We start from the raw sequence: 25,680 nt of genomic DNA, 5'->3' as shown, positions 1-25,680 counted from the left end.
AATGAGTTGAACGAACTCAAATGAGGCCAGCGGTAAAATGAGAAAAGGATAGAGGAAAATGAAATTGAGCAGACTAAACTCGACTTCTAATCCACGTAACGCGATGCGCGTTCGGTTTGATAGAAAATTCTATGACAATGCTTTTTTGCCAATACATAAATACGGGACTGTGAAGGTGCCAAGGTGGATGGATGACGATACGACTCACATGAATAGGTTGCTACCACAAGCAGAGGCAAAATACCAGAACTTGTACAATAACAGCACTGTAGAAAACATATTACAGCACACAACATTGTGTAGGCTTTCTAATACGAGATGTACATTCACCGGAAGGTCATACAGGGAATGTGTTAGTGGTAATGAGTTTAACATGGTGATCAATGAAACATGGGGTAATTCACTGCGTGAAAAAAATGCAATGTTTGAATTCATCATAAGAAGGACGAGATACAAGATAGGTATCGCAAGGAATGCTCTTAACGATATACGCAATCACTGTGGGGGTTGTGTAATATATTTGTTCATAGAAATACCAGAACAACGTTAAGTGATAGACAGTTTCAGTACTGCGTACGGAGCGTACCCAGCGTTGAGTACGTAAAATCGAGACATGCTGCAATGTACGCATTTCTAGAACACAACACGAACGGTACGTGATGCGTACGGTGCCGCTGCGTACGCACGCATCCGATTCTTGCGTGCGTACATAGGGAGCCTTGTGTGCTGCTCTCGTGGTTCTTCTTTGTTCGGGAGAGCGTGAGACAATATAGTTTCCCAAAATGGCACCGTCAAAGGTGACCAGCGGAAAGCTGTACTTTTCAATGGCCTACGACTTCGCTTTGCTGCGTGAAGTAAACGCGCAGAAGCCATTCCGGTATCCTGCACGGTGGGAATGCATAGCAATAATAGGAACTTTGTTTTTGAGAAAGTGTTCTGTGAGTGCTGTTTGCGCGAAAGACTCGACCTGCTATTGGCGCAGCTCGTCGCAAATGACCGTGCCAGCCTCAAAAAGCAAGTACTCTACATTTATTTTTCTCAGTATGATTGGTGTATTTCATCCGTATTAAAGTAGAGTCTCTTAAAGGCCTAAACATAGTTCCACGAAGCAGGAACGCGCCGACACCTTACTTTATATTATCGAGATCCACAGCGTCTAGTTCCACCGACGGTTCGACGTACTGGCGGACGCGGCCAATGTGCTCCGACGCACCCGGTGTCTAACGCTCGCCCGCTTACTTAGGCGACACCCGCTCTTACGTACCGCAAAGCACATGCGTGCTGCATACGTATCGCCATGGCGCAGTACTAAAACCGTCTATTATTGCGCACAGCTTTACCCACCGTGTTGTCTTAGTGGCTATAGTGTTGGACCGCTAAGCACGAGTTGACGGGATCAGATCCGGCCATGGTGAGCGCATTTCGATGAGGGCGGAAAGCGAATACACTCATGCACTTAGACTTCGGTGTACATTAAACTAGGAATAGTCAAGAATCAGATGTATGCGTTAAGAGACAAAACCGGCAATGTGATTACTAGTATGGATGAGATAGTTCAAAAGGCTGAGGAGTTCTATAGAGATTTATACAGTACCAGTGGCACCCACGACGATAACGGAAGACAGAATAGTTGAGAGGAATTTGAAATCCCACAAGTAAAGGCGGAAGAAGTAAAGAAAGACTTGGGGGCTATGCAATGGGGGAATACAGCGGGGGAGGATCAGGTAACAGCATATTTGTTGAAGGATGGTGGGCAGATTGTTCTAGAAAAACTGCCCACCCTGTATACGCAATAACCCATGACTTCGAGCGTACCCGAATCTTGGAAGAACGCTAACATAATCCTAATCCACAAGAAATGGTACGCCAAACACATGAAAAATTATAGACTGATCAGCCTATTGTCCGTTTCCTACAAAGTACTTACCAAGGTAATTGCAAATAGAATCAGGAACACCTTAGACTTCCATAAACCAAAAGACCAGGCAGGATTCCGTAAAGGCTACTCAACAATAGATCATATTCACACTATCAATCAGGTGATAGAGAAATTTCCGGAATATAAGCAATCCTTATATATAGCTTTCATAGATGACGAACAAGCGTTTGACTGAGTCGAAACCTCAGCAGGCATGGGGGCATTACGGAATCAGGGTGTAGACGAGCCGTATGTAAAAATACTGAAAGATATCTATAGCGGCTCCACAGCCAGCGTAGTGCTACATAACGAAAGCAACAAAATCCCAATAAAGAAAGGCGTCACGAAGGGAGATACTATCTCTCCAATGCTATTCACAGCGTGTTTACAGGAGTTATTCAGAGACCTGGATTGGGAAGAATTGGGGATAAGAGTTAATGGAGAATACCTTGGTAACTTGCGATTCGCTCATGATATTGCCTTGCTTAGTAACTCAGGGGACCAACTGCAATCCATGATCACTGACCTGGAGAGGCAAAACCGAAGGGTGGGTGTAAAAATTAATCTGCAGAAAACTAAAGTAATGTTTAACAGTCCCGGAAGAGAACAGCAGTTTACGATAGGTAGCGAGTCACTGGAAGTGGCAATATATCTACTTAGGACAAGTAGCGACCGCCGATTCGAATCATGAGAGTGAAATTATCAGAGGAATAAGAGTGGGTTGGGGTGCGTTTGGCACGCATTCTCAGATCATGAATAGCAGGATGCCATTATCCCTCAAGAGAAAAGTGTATAACAGCTGTGTCTTACCAGTACTCACGTATGGGGCAGAAACCTGGAGGCTTACGAAAAGGGTTCTACTTAAATCGAGGAATACGCAACGAGCTACGGAAAGACGAATGTTAGGTGTAACGTTGATTGATAAGAAAAGAGCAGATTGGGTGAGGGAACAAGCGCGAGTTAATGACATCTTAAGTGAAATCAAGAAAACTAAATGGGCATGGGCAGGACATGTAATGCGGAGGGAAGATAACCGATGGTCATTAAGGGTTACGGACTTGATTCCAAGGGAAGGGAAACGTAGCAGGGAGCGGCAGAAATTTACGTATGCGGATGAGAATAAGAAGTTTGCAGGGACAACATGGCCACAACGATTTCATGACCGGGGTACTTGGAGAATTATGGGAGAGGCCTTTGCCCTGTAGTGGCCGCAACCAGGCTGATGATGATGATGATTAATATACCCGAGGTGGTCCAAATTATTCCGGAGTCCCTTGCTGTGGTATGCCTCATAATCAGTTCGTGGTTTTGGCACGTAAAGGAATATCATTAAATTTTTATACGCACAATGGTAACGACACAACACGGCCGGAGAAAAAAAAACGAAAGAAAAAACAGTGAACTCATGAGAGACGGTCATGAAAGAATGACCACGAGGGCTTTCTAAAAGAACAAGATAAGTTTAGTGTTTCATTATAGTTAGTTATAGAGGGTCAATATTTGGTAAGCGTGCATTTTGTTAGCTCAACCGCTTCCATTCCATAGTTAGTTCCTCTTCTAATTGTTCTGAAATAAAGTGCTTTAGGTTGTAACTCCTTTGAGTGTTACATTGTAATAGTAAAGATAATTCATAGCGGTAAAAAAACTATCCCGACGGCATCACGTAATTTATGCCACTTGTGTCATGACGTTCTTACCATAACAAGCATGTGATGGCATTCATCCCATGACATCAGATATGCTTGTAGTTCTTCAAATTTTAGCCACGATGCACATGCTACATAATGAGATCCAGGTCATTCACGTCATGACATACATATCAGGTTATCCCGTCCTCGTCAGGGCATGCACGCATTTCATCCGTATCATGATATATATTGAGGTAAAGAAGCGAACACGACGGTATTATGTCAGTTATATAATTTATTTCATGACATGGTATGCCATGGCCAATATATTTTGTTACTGATTCCATGACACTTCATTTGTGTTATGTATGCGTGCATGTATTGTCACTCCATGTCTAATTAGATATTTCCGGTTGAAGAAACAACCACGATGACATCTCTACATAGGTGGCTTCATACATACAATTATACATAAATAGATAGATAGATAGATAGATAGATAGATAGATAGATAGATAGATAGATAGATAGATAGATAGATAGATAGATAGATAGATAGATAGATAGATAGATAGATAGATAGATAGACAGACAGACAGACAGACAGACAGACAGACAGACAGACAGACAGACAGACAGACAGACAGACAGACAGACAGACAGACAGACAGACAGACAGACAGACAGACAGACAGACAGACAGACAGACAGACAGACAGACAGACAGACAGACAGACAGACAGACAGACTAAACGCAGGGAATTCGCAAAACGTTTTCGTATTAAATGGTATCCTTATATGAAAAATGGCTACAGTGCCCTGGCATTACCTAGAGGAGGTCTACACCGCACTAGAGTAGACTTTTGCCCTATTACAAGTGAGACCTCAAATCTACAAAAGTTGTGCCCGGCATTAGATAAAAAGCATGTTATGAAAATGCAGTTGTAAACTCAGTTAAACATATCTCTATTATCCTGTTATAGAGTCCTTCTCTGGGGTCACAAAAGACGGGGCTGCCTCCAATAAGAATATTTCCCATTATAAATATCAGTATTTCTACTTGCGTGCATGATGATGGTCGGAATCTATGGAACGTGTCCACTGAAGGGGATAGCAAAGAATCGGCGGCAGGAGGTTACATAAGAACAAATAATATTCAAGTGTGCTGTCAGAGAAATTGAATAAGATGTCTAAGCGCTACCTTTACTAAGTAGGTTTTCATCTTGACAGAAGGTTGCTCTGTATGCACCCGTGAATCAATACTCATATCTCTTTTTGCATTCACGTCTTTATTTATGCCGTAAAACGTTAATGTTTTACCATGAGGCCGAATCAACAAATGCAATAGCAATATTTTAGAATATTGCACGAACTGTAAGACTTGTAGCTGTAGTGGCAGTCTGAAGTGAAGTAAACATTAGCTGACTATACAAATACCTGCTTCTGTGCTAGGGGTCCTCTGTTTGAGTCATATTATCGCACACCTTCACATATCTTTATTATGTAACGCCTTTCTGGTGGACTTTACCACTTTTCCGTATCGTGTATCGCTCAAACCTCTTTTCGAGGCCGATTGTGGTGGTTGTTCTCAGCCGTGCCATTAATATACATCATCCTCAGGCTTGAGCTCTGTTATTGTTTCGCACTTTTAATATTAGACTGAAAGAGAGAGAGAGATAGGGATAAAGGTTAAAGTCGTAGAGGATATATAATAAAAGGCATGCGGCTGTCGGTGTTTTGATAGATCACATTTGTTTCGGGGCTGACATTCTCAATACCCTAATGAAAATTTTTCTTAAGAATATGAGACCTGCTATTGGCAATTTTAATTATATAATAGTACGGCATATAACGCACACATGTCCTATACTATATAGAATGACATCGCATATAGCATAGATATGCTAAAATGTGTGCTGAACCTCACGGCTACTCGGACGATGACGGCAAAGCTTCGCTTTGAGTGGCCATGTAATTGCTATCTCAATAAAATTAGCAAGCGACATCAACTTATAGAATTCTTGTCGCCGCTCTTTTTTTTGCCATGGTTTACCACTGCTACCCATGTTATAAAATAGGTACAACACTCAAAATATCCATGTCATGTAATATTTCAGCAAGCATTTAGCCACTGTGGCAGTTATTGGCTGCTCTCTTGCCGATATAGAACTTGGACCGCTGCCTTTATGCGGGAATAGTGTAGCTGGCTATGTGCAACGTGTTATGTACCACTCGGTATGTGAACATTGTTGGCCACTTCCCAGGAAAAGGTATGTGCCATGAGGTATGTGCCCAAATAAACGCGCCGCACAAGAGGCAAGAACAAAGACGGCAGCAACTGAGAATTGAAGAAGTCAGCTTCAGAGAGATAAAGAAGTCGGCTACCTAATCAGCGGAGCAGGAAAAAGAATGGTCTCCAATCCACTGTGTGAAGGTGGTTGGACATCAAAGCTGTAAACGACAAATAGAACAATCACCCATTGCGACATAGGTTGAAATTATTCACGTGACGACATTCACATGTACTTTACCTAATTATTAACCTAAGCAGTTTGGACCGCCTGCGACTTGGCTTGCGACCCTAATCCATGCGCCTAAGAAGAGTAGACCAGAGAGAAGAAAAATTCGCCGCACCTCGCATGCATGATGCCCTTCAGGAGTCCTCACTATGGGGAACCAGCGCTGGAGTTTTCATGACGCCTGCAGCGCCGACCTGGCGGTCAGAACGCGCACAATGCACCCGCTCCCGCGGACGAAAATTGCTACTGGTAGTGGCGTTGAGTACCCTGAAAGTCGAAGGAAAACAAAGGACGCCGACAATACTGTTGCGTATACAAGTGCCACAACTACGTCGGGATGAGGGAGGATGCATCCTTCTGCGTCTTTCCATCTAAACCCTACGAACAAGAATAGAGGCGGCATTGGATCCAAGCATCCAGGCGAGCGGAGTAAGTTCCCGTCTTGTCGCCCGGTCAAGCGGCGTCGGGCTGGTTCCTAATCGAATTTCGCGTGTGTGCTTGGTTTATTCGATAGTTAAGACGGTAAACCGTGGCAGACAGTACCAAACAGCAGAATCTGCAGTCGGCATTTCGTCGGAAGCAAAATGAGCAATAGCCTGCACAATCCGGCATATTTACGAACCATTTTTCCTTCGTGATACCACCGCCAAGCCCCTTCCAACGCCACCGCACCAAGCGAAAGATACGAAAGGTATATATTATCCATTCATTGCCAAGAATTATGTGGGAGGGAAGCTGCCTTGTAATACGAGTTTTGTGCGCGCACCGCCGGCGCACGCGCGACTAAGCTGCCTATGTGTCTTTAAAAATGCGCATGCGGATGAGGACTCGGCGCTGAGATGCATCCGCTAAATTTATGTTATTAATGCTAAATGTAGCCAGCGTTGTTACGGATCCAGCAGCGGAGCACTCGAGCCTTTGCTTGCGCGAGTCAGCTGATGCGATAGAGCTTCCTTCTCCATTGACTGCTGTAGCGAAGTAACATTAGAATGTTTTATGTCTAGCCAGAGAAATATGGAATGTCTTCAGGGCAACTAATACTTCCGAAACCATACTGCAGCACGACCGGAGCCGTATATATATATATAGCTGCTAGATTTGCGAGGAAGCTATGCGCAACCGTTAAAGAAACACACAAACTCGCCGCGGCACACTGTGAAAAATATATGAAGCTTAAAAAGCTTCTTTCGTCATTTCTTCACTTGATGGCACTAGCTTCTTTACGAAAACTGTCCACTTGAAGCGGCGCGTAAACGGAAACATACGAAATATAATACGACCGCGCACGTGTGTCTCGTCTGGTCGGGAGGCTGGAATATGCCGCGTTTCGTCGCCAGGGCGGCGTGCAACGCACTCTTTTAGACGCGCCATCTATCGAGCGCTGGTTCCCCCTACACGGCCTTCCCATAGCAGTTACAGAACATGTGTCAGTTGCTGCGCGGGTTCTTCTTTTACTTACAAAAGTTCCTTACATCACTACCTACTTTGTATGCTACAGTCAAGCTGTCATCACAGCGGTAGCAAGCGCAGCTGTAATCTTTACCGGGAAACGGATGTGCGGAGCGCTCCGTGTTTCACATTGGACGTAGGCACAGGAGCGCCTTATCATCGGTTACGTGGTTCGGATGCTTGTCTTGAGCTTCTTCTTTATTTGAAGAGCGGTTGTTTTGTATTTTATATGCATCATTCTAAATGCTGTGCGTAGTATTTGCTTCACTTTGCTTAGTGCCTGTAGGCTCTATGGAGTGGTATGCAATATGCAGTGGTATAAACCACTGCATATTGGAATATAAGCCACAGATCATGTTAGTACTCTGTCGATGCTACGCCCCGAAGAAAAACCGACATACTAGCCATAGACAGGTTCCCTATAAAATGAACTTCAGATAACCGACTAAGGTAAGAGTATTGGTTCAAGAAGGAGCGAAGAACTAAATAGAGGTCATGATGGAGAACTTAATATATTTTCATCACAAGTACAATACAAAAGCAGGTGAAGTATAATTGTACAGTCGGAGGTCCCGAAGTAAACGCTGTCGGGGGACCTCCTAAATAGCAAACAAATTGAGGTTAGTGCAATTGTGGCAACAGTAGGAGGCTACATCATACAAAGTTTGTGTTTGTCAGCAGCGTTTAATACAGTGTTTTAATAAAAAACTAGGTGGTGGTAGCATGGGCAACATTCAGTGCTGTAATGTAGTGACAGGGACAGAAAAAAAACAAAAGAAAAATAAAAATAAAATTAAGAACATTAAAATACAAATATATTTTTTTAATGTTTACATCGAACAATTTCAGCAAGGAGGAAAGAAACTTTCGCTATCATGGAGTCGCATGTATGCATTAGATTAACCACTTCGTTTCCTTCGGCGGTCTGCAGGCATTCTACGCATTTCTACCTTTTTCTTTCTGTAAATTATCTGGGCTTGTACTTTCTTCCAAAAGCAATATACGACTTCAAATCAGGCCCCTACTGATCGTTTCCTCAATCTAATTTCGTTCCTGAATTATTGAGTTCTCTAGATAAATTCATGACACTACGGAATTATTAAGGGGAAACCCGAAACACGGAAACAGCGCTTTCGTCGAGCAGTTTGTATACATACCCAAAATGCCGGCGTTGTTAATAAGGACATCCAGGCGCTCTTCCTGCTTGACCACTTGTTGCGCGAACTGCCTGATGGAGTGGAAGGAGCACAGGTCCAGATTCATGCACTCAGGTCGCACGCCGGTGTCGCGCGCGATCTCGTCGGCCGCCGCGCCTGCCTTGGCCACGTCCCGGCAGGCCAGGATGACCCGCGCGTTGCGCCTGCAAAGCTCACGGGCTGTCTCCTTGCCGATTCCTGCGTTTTAACACGGGGGCCGGACATTCACATCGACGTGCACAATTCTGCGTACAGCGCCTGAACTTAGCTACGCGGTGCGAGTGGGTTTCCGCTAATAAAGCGAAACATAATACAGGGTGTTTCACGTAACATGAAGCAAGGTTATAAAAAAGTCGCTAGCGGCAGCTGAATGCTACTAATTTCATATGGTTAACAATGATGTGGCGCTCCTTACAGTATCTCTTTTATATTCTGCCGAGGTAGGTAATTAATTAAGATGAATATGCAGATTAGTTATTATTCACCAAAGGGCAAGTACATTTCGTTACTTTGTAGAGGAGACTCACATACAACCGATGCATTTTTTTGTTCTTTTTGGAAACGCGCATGCTGCGTGGTGGTTTTTTTCCGGTATTAAAAGAAAGCCCGCGAAACATGAAACAAAACCACGTGGCTGCGCTCATACGCTATCGCATTGCGACGCTCTCTACCGTACTTCGAGCAAAAGAACTATAACTATAGCACTCATCCTAGAGCTCGAATTCATGAATAGCGCTTAACGTAAGAGGAAACTGCAATCAATCCGCATGCTGCACACATTATTGGAGACGGCAGCTGGTGAATCGTGACGAACACTTGCGAACGAGAAGCGTTATGAATTCGACCGTAGTGGCGCCTGTTATGCCAAACATATATCTTTTAGAGGCTTCCCAAATTCATTTTCTTTCCTTACACCTAGAGTGCGACACCAATCTACTGTAAATGAGCTTTAACACCAGTGTTGCACGCCGTTCCAAATGACCGAGGAACTTTCCAGGATAGGATTGAGCTTGCTTCGCTTTTACTTCCTGCGCCTCAGATGCTGCGACTAGGAGCACTCTCCTTCTGTGGTTAGCAAAGAGTTACAGCGTGCCTAATTGTCCGTCCTGCCCAACATAGTGGCTTATGCGCGACCACGAAGACGCGGCAGAGTGCCGATAACTTGCCCCGCAACAGCTTAGCATCACCACCTTTCTGGACTAGTGCATGCACCAGTGTTAGTGAAAATTGCCCGAAACTACGCCACACAATGCCAGTGATAGTATTAGCCGAGCAAGAATATTTGCCTCTGAAGAGAACAGGTATTTCCAGGCAACCGACAACTTAATAGGCCCGTAGTTAGCCGAATTTTTGTGTACTTGCGCTTTCTTGTCGGTCGCCATTAATATAGCTCGCTACTGAAGGCGTATAACACTCACTTCACGCCTACTTTGCCAACGTTGACGCACGCAAAATCACAATTTAAAAATACTTAGCATAAACATTGACTGTATATTCCTGAAATAAGAATAAAAACCACGTCTTGGACCCACAGGGGTCACATGAGTCGAGAACTAGCAATACTGAAAATGGGTGTTTCGGGTGTCGTTAGAAAAGTTTTATTCTCGCAATACAGAGACATTTTTCTTTGATTGAAATACGTTTTAGCATAGCATGTGAAAAATGATCAAATTATGCTGTTTCTTCAGTTTAATTTAAAAATGTTCCCGAATGAAACCTTTAGTTACTGTGATAAAACTGTCACTAGAGCCTACTATACCCTAAAATAATTGTGCACGAGACTGTTGCAGATCAGATTACAAAAAAGATGAATGTGCCCTTTTAGATATTGTTTAGGTGCTACTTTTAACTCAGGAAATAAATAAACCAATCAAGCGATAAGTCGGTGTCACAGAGAATAATTTATGGGTACGAACGCTTTATTAGAACTTACTTTTAATGTAATAACAAATATGTTCAAATTTAGGTCTTGACGCCAATTCCTGCAATGCTTCGATTCGCACGTTGGCTTCGCCTCATAGCACTTAGCTGAATATACACTAGTAAGTGCCGCACACGACTTTAAAGGTCAACAGCAACAAAGTTTCAATATTTCTGAATTGATTACACTTTAGTGGATTACACTAATCAAATAATTATGGCAAGTGGCGCCGCCGCGTATTGTCATTTTTAACGCCATTTAAATAGCGTATATCAGACAGCACGCGCGCGCTGTATATTTGCTGTTATGTATTTGGAAATATATTAGCTCAGTGACAAACAGTGACAAACTTTTTTGCTTTGGGGGGACAATTGTTTTGTAATTCTTACATTAAACTGAAGCCATCCCCCTTTCCCGATGGGACATATGCCTCTAATGTCAAATCGCTGATGTAATGCCTTGTAATAAAGTGCTTTTAAGGGTGTATCAATACAGAAAAGGCTGAATACCTATCTTACACTTGACAAAAGCGGTAAAGAAATTGAAAGGACCCGCTTTCCTGGAATTCTGAGAAAATCACATGGAATGCTCTCGGCCAACCCCAGAGGATAAAATTACGGATATCTTGGAAGAAGGTGACCCGACTTCTCCTGAGGTTTTTATGGTTTGTTGTCTTGTGCACTAATCGATAATCATTGACAGATTCATTTCGGGTCGTTGTGTCGGGCGCCGTGTCGGGTGTTGTGTCGGGAGGTATTGGGCGAGACGGGCTCGCGTCCTGTGCCGCCTCGCTGTGCACGTCGTCTTGTTCACCCGTCTCGCGTTACCTGAACAGCGCCGAACTTTTCTAGAAGGAGATGCTCGGTCGGAGCAGTTGCCGGCTTGTCTCACAAGTCCAGATCAGCCTACAGCCTACAACATCCCCTTTCTTAAAGTGGAGCCTGCCGTCAGAATGTCTTTCACAAAACGTGTACTTCAATGCGCTAGAAACCCTCAGTCATTCAGTTTAGGCTACAGATCAACCATTCTACTCTAGTCAAAAATTCTCGTTCGAGAATCACCAATACTTGATGACGAAACAGGCAATAGTCTTACCCCTGTTAGCTCCAGTGATGATCACCGTCTTTCCCGACATGTCCCGCGTTGATCTGCACTTGCCCACTGTGACCAGGCTGTATATCTTCACAAACGTCGCGAGAGCCAAGACTGTCAGCACGACGCAGGCCACGCACCACAGCAATACCATCGCAACGGCTTCAGCAAAGGCCGCTCCAATATTATATTTCGGGAGGGGATACAGTGCTTTTGAGCTTCCGTCCTAAACTGAGAAAACGAGCACCTACGCGGACATTAGAAAACACGTTAAAAATGCCAAGTTACGTGCGTACATCGAAAGATATTCTACAGACAAGCGTGTAAAGACGTCCACAGCGCCTGTTTGTTTACTTTGTTCACGACACACTTTTGTTTCCTCATACAGTGCCGTTCCAAGACTGCCCCCAACAGTCTGCCTATTACTATTCTACTACACCACATGACATTGAATCTTTTTAAGAAAGCTAAAGGACGCTTGTGCGAATGGCTTTGATCATATAGGAGTACGTCCTTTCAAAGGACCGTCGCTCTGCTGCGTGTACCGTTTGCTCACATTTGCAACTGCTTCCTGCTTGATGGCGTGTTTTATGATAAAATGAAAATTGCACGTGTTTGCGTTGCATACAAATGGGGCAGCAAGAATTTTCTTTGAAAGTACCGGGTCATCTATATTTTACCCATGGTTTGTAAGATATATATCTTAAATATTAAACTAACGCAGGTTCTTATTAAAAAGCAAGTCATAGTTAACCAAACTATGGGCTTCAAAATAATGAATCCGTACAAAAGGTTTCCTTATTTATTAAAGAAGAAATAACTGAGAACAATAAAGATAAGGTGTACACTGTTGGAATAATTTTCTTTTTTCAAAAAAGCGTTTGACTCCATCAGCCATGATATTCGAAGAATTGGAAATATACGGCGTGCGAGAAGTGCACTAGAAATAATCAGAAGCTATTTATGCAATAGGCTCCAGTATGTCGGTATCGGAAACGCCCCTTCAAGACTCGAAATAGTAAATTATGCAATGCCGCGTGGGTGGATCGGGGGTCCCTGCCTTTTACTTGTTTACAAAATGATTTTGTTCTCATACCCGAGACAACTCATATGTTCTCGATGGCAACAACGCTAACAATTTTTTTAATAACCTTGACCTCAACAACCTGACGTCCAAGCGCTATCCTCATGCATATCTTCAAAACATTTAAAACTGAATCCTCTCAAGGTGTAGACAAGATGCGGACGTGCTCGGCAAGGTGCGCTGAAGTCCCCATAAGATGGTAAGAACTGGAATTAGCCTAGACCTGAAGAGCGAACGGACGAAACTCGTACATAAGAAGCCGATCAATGAGTTAGTGGTAAGAGGAAAAATAGAGGAATTCCAGTTCAAGCTACAGAACAGGTTTTAACTCAGGAAGAGGACCTTAGTGTTGAAGCAATGAACGATAATCTTGTGGCCATCATTAAGAAGTGTGCAATAGAAGTCGGTGGCAACTCCCTTAGACAGGATTCCAGAAAGCTATCGCAGGAGATGAAAGATCTGATCAAGAAACACCAATGTATGAAAGTCTCTAACCCTACAGCTAGAATAGAACTGGCAGAACTTTCGAAGTTAATCAACAAGCGCAAGACAGCTGACATAAGGAAGTATAATATGGATAGAATGGAACACAGAGGAACAGAGAAAGTCTAAAATCCGTGACGAAGAAACTAGGAATTGGCAAGAATCAGATGTATGCGTTAAGAGACTAAGCCGGCAACATCATTACTAATATGGATGAGATAGTTCAAGTGGCTGAGGAGTTCTATAGATATCTTTACAGTACCAGTGGCACCCACGACGATAATGGAAGAGTAATAGTCTAGAGGAATTCGAAATCCCAAAGGTAACGCCGGGAGAAGAAAAGAAAGCCTTGGGAACAATCTAAATGGGGAAGGCAGCTGGGGAGGATCAGGTAACAGTAGATTTGTTGAAGGATGGTGGGCAGATTGTCCTATAGAAACTGGCCACCCTGTATACGCAATGCCTCATGACCTCGAGCGTACCGGAATCATTGAAGAACGTTAAAATCTTCCTAATGTATAAGAAAGGGGAGGCCAAAGATATGAAAAAATATAGACCGATTAGCTTACAGTCAGTTGCCTACAAATTATTTATTAAGGTAATCGCAAATAGAATCAGGAACCCCTTAGACTTCTGTCAAGCAAAGGACCAGGCCGAATTCCGTAAAGGCTACTCAACAATAGACCACATTCACACTATCAATCATGTGATAGAGAAATGTGCGGAATATAACTAACCCTTATATATAGCTTTCATTGATTACGAGAAAGCGTTTGATTCTGTCCAAACCTCAGCAGTCATGGAGGCCTCACGGAATCAGGGTGTAGACGAGCCGGATGTAAAAATACTGAAAGATATATATAGCGGCTCCACAGCCACCGTAGTCCTTCATAAAGAAAGCAACAAAACCCCAATAAAGAAAGGCGTCATGCAGGGAGATGCGATCTCTCCAGTGCTATTCACCGCGTGTTTACAGGAGGTAGGCAGAGACCTGAGTTGGGAAGAATTGGGGATAAAATTTAATGGAGATTACCTTATCAACTTGCGATTCGCTGATGATATTGCCTTGCTTAGTAACTAAGGAGACCAATTCCAATGCATGCTCACTGACCTGGAGAGGCAACTCAGAAGAGTGGGCCTCAAAAATAATCTGCAGAAAACTAAAGTTATGTTTAACAGTCTCGGAAGAGAACAGCAATTTAGAATATGTAGCGAGTCACTGGAAGTGGTAAGGGACTACAGCTACTTAGGGCAGGTAGTGACGGCGGATCCAGATCGTGAGACGGAAATAATCAGAAGACTAAGAATGGGCTGGGGTTCGTTTGGCAGGCATTCTGAGATCACGAACAGCAGGTTGCCATTATCCCTCAAGAGGACAGTGTATAATAGTTGTGTCTTACTAGTACTCACCTACGGGGCAGAATCCTGGAGGCTTACGAAAAGGGTTCTACTTAAATTGACGACGACGCAACAACCTATGGAAAGAAGAATGATGGGTGTAACGTTAAGGGATAAGAAAAGAGCAGATTGGGTTAGGGAACAAACGCGAGGTAATGACATCTTAGTTGAAATCAAGAAAAAGAATTGGGGGGGGGGGCATGGGCAGAACATGTAATGAGGAAGGAAGATAACCGATGGTCATTAAGGGTTACGGACGGGATACCAAGGGAAGGGAAGCGTAGCAGGGGGCGGCAGAAAGTTAGGTGGTAGGATGAGATTAAGAAGTTTGCAGGGACGACATGAATACAGTTAACACACGACCGGGGCTCTTGGAGAAGTATGGGAGAGGCCTTTGCCCTGCAGTGGGCGTAACCAGGTTGATGAAGAAGAAGATGATGATGATGATGCCGACAAAAACAAACTACGAGGGACGTTCCTAAAGTAAGTGTTATCTTTTATTTTTACACGGAAAAGTTATTGCAAAAAATACGCCATGGCATAATGAGCTATGCACCTTGGCCTATTTTTCCACGTAGTTCCCACTGACATTGAGACATTTATCGTAGCGTGCAGATAGTTTGAAGAATCCACCCTGGTAATAACTCAGTTCCGTGCGATGCAAGGCCTGAGACATGACCTATCCACAATAACCGATCTGTAGGCGTTGATGGATGAGCGGCAGACTAATCTCACATGCCCATTTATTCCAAATAACAGCATGCAATTCCATTAGCGACTCAGTTGTCAGCACAGGTCTGTCTGCTATCGTAATCTGCACTCGAATAGCCTCGGCCACACCAGTCGACTGCTGCTCTCTCTTTTTCGACGCTCTGCGCATGCGACCTTCCTCCTCCTGTGCTGGTTTTTCAGTCCTTGAACCTGCAACGGGCGTGAATTCTTGTTGCGATTGTATGTATCACCTGGTATACAATATTCTGTTTCAAAAAATGACAAAATTTATTTTTGGAACAGCCTTGTACATTACATTTATATTAAGCGGTAAAGCTAATACCACTGATGTTCAATTACCCTTTAACTCATTTCATGATTACGATCGCTGGTAATGCGATAAGAGGTGGGAGCAATGTAGCTAGACACATTATTTCTGAAGTCTAGCTTAACATCTGTATTTTTGAATCTGAGACTTCCGTTCCTTTCGACACATTGGGGCACAATCCGGCGCCTTCCTATGTTGCTATTGCACTCGCTTGTCATAATAGTATATGAGCATGGCGCCATGACGCCGACTCCGTGACATCGACGCACTAACGACAATGCATGGAGAAGGAACTAATGACGCCATTGTAAAGACAAACGCAATATGGGGAAAACTGCACGAAAGATGAAGAGATGACCATTCTTTAACTGGTGAATGAGTGAGCGAAAGAACTTTATTTGGTTCAGAGAAGAGACAGGGGAGACCCCGCGCCACCCGGCTAGTCCCATGTAGGAACAGCCAAGTCGAGCTTGACGACCCGGTCGCGGGCAGTCTGGCTGTCGAGGGTTTGGTCGTTGAGTTCGGGGCTGCCCAAAAGCGCAGCCCACCCATCATTGCTGAAGGAGCCGATGGCTTCACACTCCCACAACAGATGATCCAATGTTGTTACTCCACAGGCAAGGCAGTACGCACTTTGATACCTTTCAGGGTATATTGAATGAAGAACCGCAAGGTTCGAAAACTCGAAGGGTCACCGCCCGCGCGCATCATAAGGCAGAGTGCGGGATGGAGAATACCCGTCTTGAGAGATAGCTAGCTGTATATGGTGATCACATTTAATGCGAGCCATGGTTCCTCGCGGGGAAGGGGGACTGCGGAGGAGGCGCGGTCAGTGAGTCCTCTCCCGGCCTGGTGTACGCCCTCGTTAAGGTTAGAGGGAGAGCCCTCGGTCGACCCCAAGTGAGCGGGAAACCAAGTGAGAGAATGGAGAGAGATAGTTTTGGCACTTTGGAGGATTCGGACGGCGTGAGGGGAGATAATTCCGCTTTGATAGGCCTTAATGGCTGCGTTTGAATCGTTATATATTGCCTCCCTGCTGACATCGAGCACAGCACGCGCGATCACAACCTGTTCGGCTAGTATCGGCTTCGAAGTGCGTAGTTTAGCGCAGTAAGGGAGCCTGTAATTAGAGTGGACGATGGAGACGGCGAACATCACTTGCCTCAATTTCGTTGCAACGGTCATGCTCCAGTAGAGCCCTACCCCTGGCCCAACGTCTGCCATCGTTATCTGCGGGCAGCCTATTGCGGGGAATGTGCACGGTGTGCAATTGAGACCTGATGTCGCTGGGAATCTGCATGGCGTCGGGCACTGGTCGATAGGGCTGAGGCCCATCTCGTAGAATATCTTGTAGCCCGCGGGGGTGCCGGATAGCTTGACCAGCTACCACGGGCAGCTATCACGACCACAACACGCGCTTCACAGCGTGTTGTGCTCTCTGGCTTGGAGGTAAGACGAGGGAGTGGTTAAAGATGTTTCTTATGAGGGAATTGAGATTGTTTCTCTCTGCAATATGACAATTATGTTTGAAATAGGATGGAACAGCGTCAACTAAGACCATGACTCTTAATTGGCGCGGTTCCTTCCTATTTCATGTATGCACCATCTAGAGCAAATGAATGTTGCTCTGAACTAATGACAATTATGCATGGCCGCCGAGTACGACAAGTGGCAGAGCAGAAAAGCATGCATAATGCGGATGACATTGCATTCTGTTATTCACCGGTGCTTGTTGGCAATCCTCCGAATGAGGCCGAGAGCACCCTCCGCCTCGGCGGTGATCTTTCTTAGTGCGGTTCCATTGACGCCGTTAGATTCGATACACATCCCCAATATTCAGAGCGAGTCCACTCCGGGCACTGGGGACCCGTAACTAGTGAAAATCCGTATTTCACTTTCGGACACCGGTTTCCAATCACGATGGACGCCACCTCTAGATCTTTTCTTTTAGAGAAGTAATTCATACTTGGGTTGAGAACATCTGAGCCCAATAGGACGAATGACGCGCTCGGTCGCATCGATGGCTCTGCATGGCGGCCTCAACTTCGCGTTGATCACGCCAACACACCAATGGTGATGTCGTCTGCGTAGATGGCGTGTTTGATTCCTGGAATCTTCTCGAACTGCTTGGAAAGCCCGATCATTGTAATGTTGAATAATGTTGGCGAGATGACTGAGCCCTGAAGGTGATCTCTTGCGAGAGGTGTACTTCGACCTTGAGCTTGGCAGTTATCTGGCTAAGGAAGGATCGGATGAAGGCGTAGACCCTCTTCACGAGCCCCAGGCCGGCAATAGACTGTAGAATAAAACCATGTGAGATATTGTCGAAGTCTTTCTGCAGGTCTAATCCAAGGATGGCTCCGGTATCTTCTGTACTCCGGTCGGTGATTTGATGCTTTATCAGCTTCATGGCGTCCTGTGTCGAGGGACCGAATCTGAAACCAATCATATTGTGGCTGTTCATGTCATTGGTGTCGACGTGCACGTTGAGCCGTTTACGCAAGGCATTCTCTGCGACCTCCCCGACACAGGACGTCAGCTAAATTGGTTTTGATTGTTTATTGCTGGTGCTTTGCCAGGTTTGGGGACGAGGACCATGGAGGCCGTCTTCACTTGTGTAAGGAGCAGTCCACTGCGGCAGAGTTCATTAATCCTTTCGGTGGGGAAGTCAATTGACTCATCATCGAGATTCTTGAGCATCCTCTTAGTGATGTCATCCAGGCAAGGGGCGGATTCGCTGTTGAAGAAGGAACTCCGATATCTCACAGCCCGCGTAGTAGGGGAACTTGCGCGGGGGCAGAGCTATCCGCGACTGGCGGGTACTTGTCTTTGAGCCTGTCGACAATCAACTCGTCCGGGGTAGAGTCGGTGACGAAGTCGATGGCTCGTGCGAGGAATCGTCTCTGGCTGGACCTGGTGCTGTCCTCATCACGAAGGTATTTGAGCAGGCCGCAGCTATTGCCGTGTATGGGCTGGCCCGTAAAGGCTTCGCAGGGCCTATGCCGTTGTTGTTTGCACAAATTCTTGCAGTTCCTTAAATGGTCATTTCTCAGCACAATGGTATAACTCAAGGGAAATCGCAATATAGCACGTAGGACAGCAGAAGGGATCGAAGAAACAGCACTGTGCCTCGTTCCCTTCTGTTGTCCTACGTGCTATTTTGCGCTTTGCCTCTATTTCTGTAGTACGAACTAGCGCATCAGTCCGTTCTCTTGGACAATGGGATGCCGGCGAAGGCAAGATTATTAAGTCGCAATGACGATGATGATACGACAAGGATCACATGGCGTCGGCGGTATGACAACGCATGCATGATGGAGACTGTCTGAAGACTACGCCTCCATGATGATGGCGTGACAAAGGCGGAATTATAGCTATTGGCTATTGACATCATATCTTCGAAAGAATGATGATGAAGGATTGACGTCGATGGAATTAGGAAGGCAGTATATGGACAATGGCATGATGACAATGGGTTGATATTACTGAAGTGTTACAATGATAAAAGGGCAGCGTGACGACGACGACATGAAGACAACAGCTTGCACCATGACGGCATGACAAAGTTAGAATGTCGACGGGATCACGGCCACGGCAGGACGTTGAATGCAAGGCGATGACTATATGTGGACGACAATGACGACGATGACGTGACAATGGTATGAAGATAATCATATGACGACGTGAATTCATCATACAGGCTTCGTGTGCGCGAAGCCTGCTTGACGACGATGGGGTGACGATGACTGCATGATGCGAAGCGATTGGCCGTGCTGGATTGACGACGTTGCTGCAAAACCACGACAGTATCACGACCATGAGCATATGCATTGTGGTTCAAACTCCCCCTGGGCCAGCGTAGAAGGCTTGAGAACGGCATCCTGACGACAGGCGACTGGCGAAGCTTGAATGAAGATTTCGCACCGACTGCGACGACATCATCGCCACGAGCACATACCTAGTGGACAGAGCTATTGGACCACTTCGCCCTCTGGGTCAGAGTACAAGACATGGTGACGATGGCACGAGCAAAATCAGGTGACAATGCTAGAATGGCGACCATGAAACGACCAGGACGTAATCACGATCGTAAGTACTTAGCTAGTGACCCAAGCTTGTCGACTGATTGTGTCACTGTGTAGGTTGGATAGGCTGGATAGATAAAGATAGAAAGGTTCAAAACACCTGAAGTAAGCAAAAAATGCTAATCGCAATAATAAAACTATTAACACTGAAGTAAAATCAGGCTTTTACGAGGAAGAAATAGATCTTGTTTCGAACAACTCCTTTGGTGTTGGTAGGATATTGTGCTAGGAAATATTAAAGACTTTGGATATTCTAAACAAATTAAGGTATAACATAGAAATCTGCTTCAGGCATGAAATATGCATTGATTAGGCCGCACTATTGCAGTCTAGTTTCTGGTGTTACAAACAAAAGAGGCATTTAAACAGGCTAGTGTGCTACAGAAAAACGCAATATGGTTTACTGGAAATCTCTTCAGCTTTGAGCGCACATTACCCTTCTTCAAAAAGTTTGGTATCCTCTTCAAATTGAGCTAACTCTCCAAAATCTTGCAAACAGTATGTAAAATGGTATTAACTTAAATGGAACAGCCATTCTTGCGTCTTCTCGCCGTGCAGGCTGTTTGTATACTTTAAGAGGTGTAGGATACCTTAGAAAAATGGATAAGACATCTAGTGGGTGCCAGTTGATAAATTACCAGATACCTAAGCTTTGGAATGCTGGCCAACAATTATTTAACATCGTATTAACATCTAAAGTATTGTTCTTGTTCAAACGGTAGGTTGGATGTTTTTTTTTCGGAGAATGAACTGCGTTCGAACTGTTCAAAACCTGAGCGTGCGTTCGAAATGTTTTATTATTATTGTGTGTTTTCTCCATAAACTGATTTTGTAATTTCTAGTTTATTATTCTTTGGGCGTACATCTAGCAGAGTACTTACAACTTTTTGCATCCTGTTCTTGGTGCAAGTTACGCAAGCCTTATAGTATATGACGCTGTATGACTCCGCATACACTGTATATTGTCTGTAGTGCCGCATGTTTTGATTGGTTGCGAGGCCCAGTCAGGCGTCATAAAGACGCCAATCGAAAGGTAGATTAATTTTTATTGCGTATTGTATATTGCTGCTTGCCAGTGTTGGAATTTGGAGGATCAAGGAATGTATAGCTAGCCTAAATAAATGAAAAATATTCAAGTCAGCGCCCCAACAGCAGGCTGAAAACGAAAATACCGCATGGATCACCGCAGCAGCGGAAAAATACGCCAACACATTCATTAAGCAAAAGGGTACAACCTGTACGACCACACAACGGCACGCCATGTACCGTCGAGCAGTGCTCCCTCCTACACTTCAACCTCACGCACACCAAAGCGCACACAACCAACACCATTCGCACTATTCTCCGCACAAAAAAATCACGATTTCTTTCTCCGAACACTGCAAGAAAGATACATAGCTACAGGCCCCTGGCGGATGAGTACGCACATGAGGAAAACACGCCCTTGGGCGACGATATTACAGACACATAAGTAAGGGCATCCCTACATAGCGTAACACTGAAAACGAGGCCCGAAGTAGACGGCATCGATTGCACACTAATGCGCAACCTTGATAGAAGGCCATGAGAACTGACTGTAAATGGCAACGAACCTTCGAAGAACGGATCCCTTCCTTACCAATGCGGAGATGCGGACATCACGTTAATTCCAAAGCCAGGCAAGCCACTTAGCCCCGAAAATTTCAGCCTTCAAACAAGCAGTTCCTAGGCGGCTGAACCATCAGCTCGAGGCTACCGGATTGTTCTTCAGTGCCCTATTAGGTTGTAAGTCAAGTCTGTCTACACAAAGCAAACAGCTACAACTTAAGGACGATGTTGTGGATCACATCAGAACTGCTGAGACTGGAGAACATTAGACGCCCAACCTGAAAGGGGGTCTCGACAATGTCCTATATCATTCAATTTTAAGCATCCATGCTTGCTTCCATTGCAGAGACAAAGACAACTTTATTCATCAGAGTGGCGAGTTAATTATTTGCATAAAACTAATCTACAAATACATCAGAATATTATGATCCCACCATAAGGTAATCATAGACCTACGCGAGACTCGGTAAGATAGAAAACATTACTAAAGAGGCGCATTCGAGAGGCAACAGTGGCGATATGGGATTGGTGGGACACCTTGACAAATTGAAGTTGAGCGCACGAAAATCCCAGAACAAAGGAAGGCGTGTAAGATGCATAGGTGCTTGTGCGTCCTGTGTGCCTTCTAATGTACTAGTTAGTGTTCCCCAGCGCTCATCCACCTTTAGCCGAGCATTCCACAAGGTTATTTTCCCTTACGAACCTTGTTCAAAGTGACCGCCTCAAATATACCCCCACTCCTAGAAAAACTTCCAAACGTACAAAGCTTCCTGTATACTAATTATTTTACAATCTGGGTGAATACATGGTCGGACAGCGCAGTTCAGGAGACACTACAGGAAGCTGTAAACAAAGTGCAAGAGTACGCCCCAGCCGAAAGACGCACTAGCACAGTTGAGAAGCAGGGACTCCTTGTGTTAAAAAAACGTAGGACAGGCCAGATATCAAACATCAGCTTGCTTCGGAATGGCAACCACATTGGAAAGGTATACAGACTTCGCGTATTAGCGGTACAAATACTATACAGTAGCACAACCACGCATTCACTGAGCCTACTGCGCCAATAAAGCGCTCAAGTAACACTTGATAAATTTAATTTGAAACCGGTGACATGGACTCGAGAAAAAATATGTGCAACGACTCGTACTAAACTCTCTATCAGCAGACGAACTAGATGAACATCCCCTTTAGCACGGCAGTAAAGGTAGTGCAAGGCCTACCTAGTAATGCACCCATGCTGTTTCTTCTACAACTCCGGATGCACAAAACCATCAGCGAAATAGTGCAAGACCACATTAACCAAACTCTGTTCCTCCAAAGCCCAAAGAAGGCATGCCTCGTTGTATCTATACTGAGATACTCAACAGCACTGAAACCTCATTGAGTAGAACACACGTCTACTCCGCTTAACGTAGAACAAAAAGTTCCGCTAGCCCCAGTTTTCCTGAATATGCACCACCGCCATGGCAAAGATTGAAGAAGGGCGAGAGAAGAAGTCTTGGCTTGACTCTTTCTCAACGGAACGTCGCTAAAACCGCTCCTGTACATCAACGTGTCCCGGAACCCAAAGAGAGGTGTTATGTGTCTAGCCGTATTAGGTAACAGAGGTACTCTGAGGATTTAAGCCTTGTCCAGTGGAATGGTAGAGGAGGGTGCAATCACGCTGCGCATCATGCAAGCATCAACCATACCAGCACCACATGAACAGAGCGCAGTGGCCACAAATTCATCGACCACCTACAGGGTATTGGCAAAACGAATACTGACACCATCGTAATCATCATCATCAGCTTATTTGAAGTCCATTGCATGACGGAGGCCTCTCCCTAAGATCTCCAATTACCTCTGTCCTGCACCAACGGATTCCAACTTGCGCCGAGGAATTTCCTAATTTTACCACCTCACCTAGCCTTCTACCATCCTCCACTGCGCTTGCCTTATCTTGGCACCCATTATGTTACCCTAATGGTCCATCTGTAATCGAACTTACTTACGCATTCCATGGCCTGCCCAGCTTCATTTTTTTACCTTAATGTCAGTTAGGAAATCGGCTATTCCCGCTTTCTCTCTGATCCACACCGCTCTCTTCCTGTCTCTTAACATTACGCCTAACCTTCTGAGTTCCGTCACCCTTAGCGTGGTCCTTTCCTTTTTCTCGAACTTCTTTGGCAATCTCCAAGTTTTTCCCCTATATTTAAGCACAGGTAGAATGCATTCAGTGTACACTTTCCTACACTTTCCTTTTCAGTGATAGTGGTAAGTTTACAGTAAGAAACTGACAGTGTCTGCCGTACGCGCTCCAACCCATTTTTATTCTGTAAGTTTCCTTCTCATGAAAGGCTTCTCTGTGAGCAATTGATCTAAGTAAACGTATCTTTTCACTGACTCTAGAGACTGATTGGCGATGCTGAACTCATGTTTCCTTGCCAGGCTGTTGACCGTTATGTTTGTCTTCATCATATATTCTCTAGCATTAATGTTACGCTCTCTCTGTTAAGAACCTTAATAATTTGTTGTAATTCGTCCAATATATTCCTGAACAGGACAATATCATACACAAACCGAAGGTTGCTGTTATATTCACCATTGATTCTCACTCCTAAGTCTTCCCTGTTTATTAGCTTGAATACTCCTTCCAAGCATGCAGTAAGTAGCATTGGAGTGATTGTGTCTACTTGTCGGACCATTTAGTTTATAGGTATCTTCTTACTTTTCTTGTGGACAATCAAGGTAGCTACGGAATCTGGAGATATTTTCCAGGATATTTCCGGTGGATCCTGTACTCCTTGGTTACGCAACGCCTCGATGACTTCTGATATTTCTATTAAATCAAATGCATTTTCGCAACATATGAAAGCCATATAGAGAGCTTCATTGTGTTCTGCAGATTTCTCGATTCAATGATTGATTACATGGATATGATTAATTGTAGAGTATGCCTTCCTGAAGCCGGCCTGTTCTCTTGCTTGACCGAAGTGAAGTGTTGCCCTTATTCTATTGGAACTTATCTTGGGGAATAATTTAAACAATACTCGAAATAGGCTGATGTGTCAATAAGTTTTCAATTGTTTAACGTTTCCCTTTCTGTGGATTCGTACAGAGTTGGCATTATTCCAGTTGTCTGTGGTCCTTGGAGTCGGAGACCTTTGGTATAAAGGGTCGCAAGCTTTTCAAGCATGATGTCTCCTTTATCTTTTATTAAATCGACTCTTATTGTATGATCGCCTGCAGCTTTTCTCCGTTTCAGGCCTTGCACGGCCCTTCTAACTAGATCTATAGTTATTCGAAGAACCTCTGTAACCTGTTCATGACTTATTCGAATGGAAGTATCATGGCTGCTCTGAGTACTGTAAAGATCAGTATAGAATTCTACCGCTGCGTTTACAACACCTTCAAAATTGCTGATGATATTACCCTCCTTATCTCTCAAATTTTATCTTTTTTTATTCTCACTGATTTCCTGCTGCGTCCATTTCTTTACTGCTTCCTCAGTCTGCCTAACGTTATATTTTCGAATATCCTTTTCTTTCTCCTTGTTTATCAGTTTTGACAGTTGCATGAATTCTATCTGATCTCTTCAGTTGGACACTTTCATTATTTGTCATTTGTTTATTAGGTCCTTAGTTACTTGGGACAGCTTACCTACTGGTTGTATTGGTGCCTTGCCTGCCCATGTAATTGCTCCTTCTGAAGCCAGCATAGTTATGGTTTGATTCATTGCCTCTATGTCATCTTCATCTCTCTGTTCTAACGCTGTATATTATTTTACACGTACCAAGCTTAATTGGTGTGCCTTTACCCTTACTGCATCTAGGATGGCCAGTTTCTTTCTGACCAATTTTACTCTTTCCCGCTTCAAATTGAGACGAATACTAGCGCTGACTAACCTTTTACGCCCACACGATATCCGCCAAAAACACACCAGTCGTGTCGCTGCTCCAGGAAATACCCCCACTCTCCTCACTACTCCCCTCATGTCTTCACCCCCACATTTCTACAGAGTGGCTGCGCTAACCAGCTCAGACCCGCAGAAGGCTGACGCAGTGGGTACACAGAGTGGTGAGACTGAATGGGGCCCTACACTAAAGGCTACACTTACGAGGAGGATGCGTCACCATAATACATGTAAATATTCTCTCTCTCAAATTGAGGATTTCGTGGGTGGCCGATCAGTCAAATGCTGCATGCTGATTTTCCACCTTAGTGTCAAGATTGGCTTCGACTTTGTGATCACATTGTTATCAATCATAATTATCTATTATGCATTGCTTAGACATAGAA

The 25,680-nt window shown here is 44.4% G+C and overlaps 1 protein-coding gene across 1 annotated transcript in view; it reads right to left on the bottom strand.

Moving 5' to 3' along the window:
* The window catches only part of LOC142591561 (retinol dehydrogenase 13-like), a 61,081-nt gene extending 49,115 nt beyond the window's left edge, over nt 1–11,966 (bottom strand). Inside the window, exons 1-2 of the mRNA XM_075703873.1 lie at nt 11,727–11,966; nt 8,672–8,908 (exon numbers count right to left, since the gene is read on the bottom strand). Of these exons, the coding sequence (XP_075559988.1) occupies nt 8,672–8,908; nt 11,727–11,877 (388 nt within the window). The 5' untranslated portion in view covers nt 11,878–11,966. The remainder of the gene's footprint in view (nt 1–8,671; nt 8,909–11,726) is intronic.
* Nucleotides 11,967–25,680: the final 13,714 nt, after the last annotated feature.

The sequence above is a fragment of the Dermacentor variabilis genome, chromosome 8, assembly GCF_050947875.1.
Source record: "Dermacentor variabilis isolate Ectoservices chromosome 8, ASM5094787v1, whole genome shotgun sequence".
NCBI classification, from domain to species: domain Eukaryota; kingdom Metazoa; phylum Arthropoda; class Arachnida; order Ixodida; family Ixodidae; genus Dermacentor; species Dermacentor variabilis.
Note: the sequence above shows the minus strand (reverse complement) of the source record. Positions and strands in the feature narration are given on the sequence as shown.